The sequence below is a fragment of the Chaetura pelagica genome, unplaced genomic scaffold (assembly GCF_000747805.2).
Source record: "Chaetura pelagica isolate M959 unplaced genomic scaffold, ChaPel_1.0 scaffold840, whole genome shotgun sequence".
NCBI lineage: Eukaryota > Metazoa > Chordata > Aves > Apodiformes > Apodidae > Chaetura > Chaetura pelagica.
The window spans coordinates 220,231-226,591 of record NW_009951813.1 but is presented as its reverse complement, the minus strand read 5'-3'; the positions used below and the strand labels follow the sequence as shown (position 1 = coordinate 226,591).

The window sequence follows — 6,361 nt, the reverse complement described above, 5'->3', positions numbered from 1 at the left end:
GCTGCTGGAGCCCAGCGAGCCCCGGCCCAGCTCCTGGGCGCTGGGGATGGAGCTGGGCACACGGGTCTGATGTCCTCACCCCCCTCGGGGACACTGACCTTGCAGTGCCTCAGCCCAGCACCCACCCGTGACCCCAAAACCCCATGTCCTGGAGGGGTTCTGGGGTTTTTCAGTGGGTGCTGGGAGGGAGGTGCTGACCTGCTGCTCCCTTGGGAGCGCTCACCTGGGATGGGGTGTCCTCTCCTGGCTGCCTCTCGGTGACTTCCCCATGGATGCCCTTGGCCTTACAAGCCTTTCTCCTGATGGCTTTGACAGAGGAACCTTTGCTTTGGGACCCAACACAAACTGCAGGACAGGAGATGCCCCACCAGCCCGTGCAGCACTTTATTTCAGCAGGGTTGGGCTTGGGGGGGATGTTTTTTGGGGGGTAGTGTCCCCTTGCCCAACCTCAACCCACTGGGAAACGCGCTTGACCGGAGCTCGTCAGCCCGACGGGGCCATTAAATATTATCTCGATGCCATGTGGTCCCACCTCCTCCTCATCTTCCCTGGGGGATGCTGGGGGTGGGCAGTGTCCTGGGGGTCTCCGAGGCCTGGAGAGAGCAAGGATGCTCATCAGCAATGGGATGTTTGCAGGATAATGTGATAAGCTCAAGGTTTTTGGCAGAGCAGGGATGGGAAAGGTGCCCAGGAACGGAGTCACTGGTGTGTGGTGACCCCCAAAGCCCATCACGGGGGATTTGTGCTGGTTTTTGTAGGGAGTGAAGGACATGGGAGGGACATGGAGGGGTGGGTGCTGGTGCTGGTTTTCCCAGGTCCCGTTGGGTGTTGTGGGGTTTTTTTTGTTCCCTTTGGATGGAGAGCAGGGCTGAGGCTGCAGAGCCAGCCCGGCACTGGGGCGGTGCAATCCCCGGAGAGGAGGTAGCACAGAAACAAAACCCTCCCCAAAAAACCCATCACAGCAGGAAAATGCAGGAGGAAAATGTGAATAAAAGGAGGAATGAAGCAGAGGAAGAGGATTTGCTGTGTTGGGTGAGGCTGTGCCACGGGATGCAGCTCGGGAGGCAGCTCCAAGCTCAGCAGCCCAAGAGGGGAAGTCTCCACTGACCATGTTCTTGCAAACGAGCAATTTTTGCTCCAACGTTTCTTTCCCAGTCTTTTCCCAGGGCCTTTTCCATGTTTGCCCCTGGGGAAGCCATGGGCTGGTCACTGCTCTGGTGCTCAGCCCCCTTTCCAGTCGATTGCCCCCTGACACGTGCCTGTGATGTCCCTCTGATGCCCCCAGGGGTGAAGCCCACCCAGGAGGGCTCACGGGGGACAGGGGTGAGGAGCTGTCAGGCCCACCCAGTGGTGGCACAGCCACGAGGTTAAAATAAATAGGAACAGGAGGAATATCCTTCACCTTTGTACTTTTAGGGCTGGAGGGTCCTCTCTGAGACCCAGGAGCCAGGGGGTGGGTGCTGAGCCAAGGGCACCAAGGTGGGATCGCCCACCCCCACAGCCCCTCCATGACCAGGTGCCACCAGGGCAGGTGGCTGCAAAGTTCCAAAGCATCTTTTTACTCTTTGCCTGTTTCTCTTCCCCCCATCCCCGGGGAGGTGTCACCTGCTAAAAAATGGGGAAATGGAGAAAGATTCTTTTATGTTTTGGGGTTTTTTTTGGAGCAGAAGCAGCTTTACCTCTTCAAAGCATCTGCCACCAGCATCTCCCCCAGCATCTGAGGACCACCCTGATCCTGCCCTCCCCACCCATCCAGAGGTAGATGGTGCCCATTGTGCTCTGACCCTGTTCTCCAGCCAGAAACACCCTGTCCATGGGCAGCAGCTGTGTCTGCTGGTGCTGAGGGCTCATCCCAGCTCATCCCACTCCTCCCAGCTCTTCTCATCTCGGATGCCAGTGATGAGGAAGGATGTGTTGGAGCGTAGGGATGAGGACAGCTCTGCTCTCCAGGGACTCAGGAGGCTCCAAAATGTGGCATTGCTGCTTGGGTGGGATCTCTGCCTTTGACCTTCCTGAGCCCAGAGCCCTCCCTGCTGCACATCAAGGCCTGGAAGGTCCTCCCTGCATTAAATGGGATCCTTGTACATTTTTATTCTCCCTCTCTCCTGAAGTGAGCCCGGAGCCTGGGACCTTGCAAACCTCAGGGACAACATCCTTCTCCAGACCCAAACATCCCCGCGGAGAGGTTTGGAAACTGCCTTCTCCAGCAAAAAGAAACAAACATCTTCCCAGCACGAGCTTTTCCAGCAGCTCCGAGACCAACACCCCCCCGGCCCAGGGGGGGCTGTGCTGAGAGGACCCATCCCCAGCTCTTGTCACCCCTTCTTGTCCCCACAGGGGCCGGAGCTGCAGACCCGGGGAGGGTTTTCCCGGCAACGTCTCCATCTCTCTCCCGATTCTTTCCTCGCCCCCCACACGGCCCCGACGGCGTTTGGCACCAGAGCTGGGAAACAGCAGATTAAAGCCTGCAAGAAACAAAACCCTTCCCTGCTCTGCTGCTGGGAACTGGGCCTTGTGGTGGCTTTTTTTTTTTCATTTTCCTGCTCCCTTGGAAAACTCGGCGGGTTTTGTTCCCATGTTTATGATCATGTCTCCGTTTTCTCTCTTCTTCTGCCTTTCCAACAGGGGTGGCATCTGCTTCATGCCCTGGTGTTGGTGCCCACCCAGCCCTGGGGCTCTTGAACCCCCCTTTTCCCAAAAAATCAACCCCATAACTCCCCCTCATCCACCCCTAGAGTGTGTTTTTTTCCTACTTCACGAGGGAAAATTGCCTCTGTTTCCAATGCAAACTGTCCCAGAAGGTCTGGGTACCAGCATCCCAGTTTGCAGGGGGGCAGGGATGGGGCTGTGGGCTGAGAGTTGGTGCCATTCCCAAGGTTCCAATGGGATTGATACCAGCCCTGGGCTCAGCTATTTATTTGGCTGCTTAATCCCCAGATTCTTGAAGGCACTGGTGCAATGCAATAAACAGCAACAAGCAGAAGTCACTGGCAGGCTCTGCCCCGGAGCAGCATCCCTGGGGACCTGCCAGGAGGTTGTTTTTTTAGCTGAAAAAGAACTTTTCATTTGGCCTTAACCAGCTGCAGGCAGAGCTAATGCCAGGCCCTGGGCCAGGCTTTGGAAACAAGGAGTTGGAGCCTCAGACACCACCAGGAGCCAGGCCAGGAGCTGCCCTGGAGTTTTGGGGTTTGTTTTCTTCCTTCATTTACTGCCTGAGGTTCAGCCTGGTCATGGGAAGTGGCTGCAACCCAAGGTGACAAATGATGGAGGATGAGAGGGGAACCTGCCTGTGGTGGCTCCTGCCTGGACCACACATCTGCTCCAGCATCCTCCTCCTACCCTGGCATCTTCCTATCCCAGCATCTTCCTCACACCCCAGGACCCTCCTGCCCAACTCAGCAGCATCTTCCAGGGAGGCATTTCTGAGCCACGTGGGGATCATTGCAACACGCTGAACAGCTCCTATGAATTAATCCAGAGGGGTGAGAAGACCTTGTGCTGTCCCTGAGGAGAACATCAGCAGCACATCCCTCGCCTGCAGGTGCAGTTGCCAGAGCAGTTGTGGGATTTTAACAGGGATGGCTGGGTTAAAAATGTAACAGTTGAAGAAATAAAGCAAAGCAAACACCTCTGGATCTCTCCATTTACCCCACTTGACTGCAAAGCTGGGAAGTTAAACCGTCCTGGAAGCACCAGAGATCTCCTGCTGTGCAGCTTGTGATGCTGGTTGGTGGCTCCTCATCCTGCCCAGGAACCAGCTCAACCAACTGCAGATTAAATATCCAGCCAGTGTGTCCCCACCCCAGAGGGCCCTGCTGCAGGAGGGGGATCCCTGCCAAGAAAAAGGGCCATTTCACCAAAAACACCAGCAAAAGACAACAGTGGGGTTGTCCCCAAGATGACCAGGATGGACCATGGTGTGTCCCTTGGGTCACCACAGCAGAGGATGGAGGCCAGAGAGGCAAAGGGCTCCACTCCTGGCACTTACCTTGCACCACCAAGGGACCTCCAGGCTGGCAGGGCTGTAGTTTGGGTCAAAAATGGACAAAATGTGGAAAAATGGGTTGGGGAAATGATTTCCATAGGGGGATGTGTGGGAGAGCTGACCCTGGGATGGTGCAGAGCCCACCTGTGAGACTGTGTCCTGTGCCCAGGGCCACCCCAGGCAGTGCTGCTGGGTGCCAGGCTCAGTGGTGGGACATCTCTTGTCCCAACAGGAGGTGGTGGAGGGTGGGGGTGGTTAATGACAGCCCTGGGGTCACCTCTTGAACGGGGCCCCTACAGGGAGCTGCAGCCAAGGGCTCTGCAGATCAAATGGGGCAAGGTTGGAACCGACCCCAAAGGTGCAAAGAGCTGCCACCCCAAAAAGCAGCAGATCCCAACTCCAAAGAGTCCAACCCCAAGGGGAATGGTGGCTCCTGCCCCACACCTGGGGCTGCTCAGCACACCTGAGGCTGCTCAGCACACCTGGGGCTGCTCAGCACACCTGAGCCTGCTCAGCACACTTGGGGCTGCTCAGCACACCTGAGCCTGCTCAGCACACTTGGGGCTGCTCAGCACACCTGAGCCTGCTCAGCACACTTGGGGCTGCTCAGCACACCTGAGCCTGCTCAGCACACCTGGGGCTGCTCAGCACACCTGAGGCTGCTCAGCACACCTGAGGTTGCTCAGCATACCTGAGCCTGCTCAGCACACCTGGGGCTGCTCAGCACACCAGCCCTTCCTCCTCTGCCTTCTCCTTCTCCTCCTCCTCCTCTCCCCTCAGCAAGTGAAGCCACAGCCACGAGTCTGCTTGGCTGGGAAGTCCTTCCTTAACATTCCAAGCCCTTTCGGAGGGAAGAGCTGCTGCCCTCGCGGTGCTGGTTGCTCAGGGTGAGTGATCCGGGCTGAGAAACCTCCTTCCCCAGGAGCTGGGAAGGGTTGGGCTGAGCTTGGAGCCGTTTCCATGTGTCCCGAGGGATCCTGTGTTGCTTTGTGCCCTGGGTTTAAAGCTGAGCCCCCCCTGAGGTGGGTGCTGGGGTCTGGGTAGGCTCCCTGGTGCTGTGGCTCCTTGTGACCCTCTGGGGAGGTGTTTGGGGTGTGTGGGTGCTGCTTTGGGTGCTTGATTGAAGCAAAGGCTGGAAGTGCAATGCCAAGGGCCCCTCTGCAGTGATTCCCAGCCCAAGGTGCCCATCCTGGTGCTTCCCAGCAGCCGAGGGGCTGGGCTGCAGCTGAGCTGGGTTTGGAGGGAATTGCTGGGTTTCTTTCTTTGTCTTTTGGTGTTTGGCTTCTGGGGGGGGAGGGTCCTGCACAGGCTTGGAGGGGCTGAAATCCACCCAGGGAGCTGCTGCTTCCCCACCTGGGGGTTTGGAGGGGCCAGCCCAAGGTGCCCATCCTGGTGCTTCCCAGCAGCCGAGGGGCTGGGCTGCAGCTGAGCTGGGTTTGGAGGGAATTGCTGGGTTTCTTTCTTTGTCTTTTGGTGTTTGGCTTCTGGGGGGGGAGGGTCCTGCACAGGCTTGGAGGGGCTGAAATCCACCCAGGGAGCTGCTGCTTCCCCAGCTGGGGCTTTGGAGGGGCAGGACAGGCAGTGATGGGCTGGTTGGAGGGATGTGGCTTCAGGTCTGCAGCATTTGGGAAGCTCAGTGTGGAGCAGCTGGGCTGTACTGGTGTGCACTGGGGGGTAATCTCACCCGTTGAGTTGGTTTTCCAGCCTCCCCAGGGCAGGAGATGTCCTGGGGTGCTGTGCAGGGCAATGGGGAGGGTCTGCTGCTCCAAACTGAGTTGGGGGGCTGCTCCCAGGGGAGCATCGAGCCCCCAGAGCTGGGGTGGGAGTGAGGAGCTGGTGGGGCTGGTGCCCATGGACCTTCAGGTGTCTTGCATTGGTGCTTATCCCAGAGGGCTGGGGACAAAGCAGGGATGAACCTGGTGCCACTGACCCAGCTGCTGCACAAGTGGTCACTCCCTGCCTCCAGCTTTGACTTTTCCCTCGTGCCTCAGTTTCCCCAGTTCTGGAGCTCAGGGCTGAGCCCGGTGTGTCCTGCCTGGCCAGTTACCAATGCAATTCCTCCCTTTCCCCCCCATCTTTATCCCACCCCCCCAAGCCACCCTGTGTTGCCCCAGCTGGAAGGGATGGAGTCAGCCCCACTGCTTGGCAGCTCCTGCAGCAGCTCCCCTGGGAGCAGCCCTGCCCGTGGGGCTCCCTCCTGACCCCCTGGGAACACAACTGCCCCCAAAACCAGAGGAACAACCTCAAAACAGCCCAGGCTGGTGTTTGAATGGGAACATTCTCCCCACCCCACAGCAGTGGCTGCTCCTCAGGGTCTGGGATGGAGACCTGAGGAAGTACCAGGGATGGGTGACAAAGGGAAACACTTGGCTCCTT

The 6,361-nt window shown here is 58.1% G+C and overlaps 1 protein-coding gene across 1 annotated transcript in view; it reads left to right on the top strand.

Annotated features, from left to right (window-relative positions):
* TMEM200B (transmembrane protein 200B) overlaps nt 1-1,371 on the top strand; it is a 2,296-nt gene extending 925 nt beyond the window's left edge. Inside the window, exon 2 of the mRNA XM_010008251.1 lies at nt 1,286-1,371. Coding sequence (XP_010006553.1) covers nt 1,286-1,371 — 86 coding nt within the window. The remainder of the gene's footprint in view (nt 1-1,285) is intronic.
* The last annotated feature ends 4,990 nt before the right edge of the window (nt 1,372-6,361 follow it).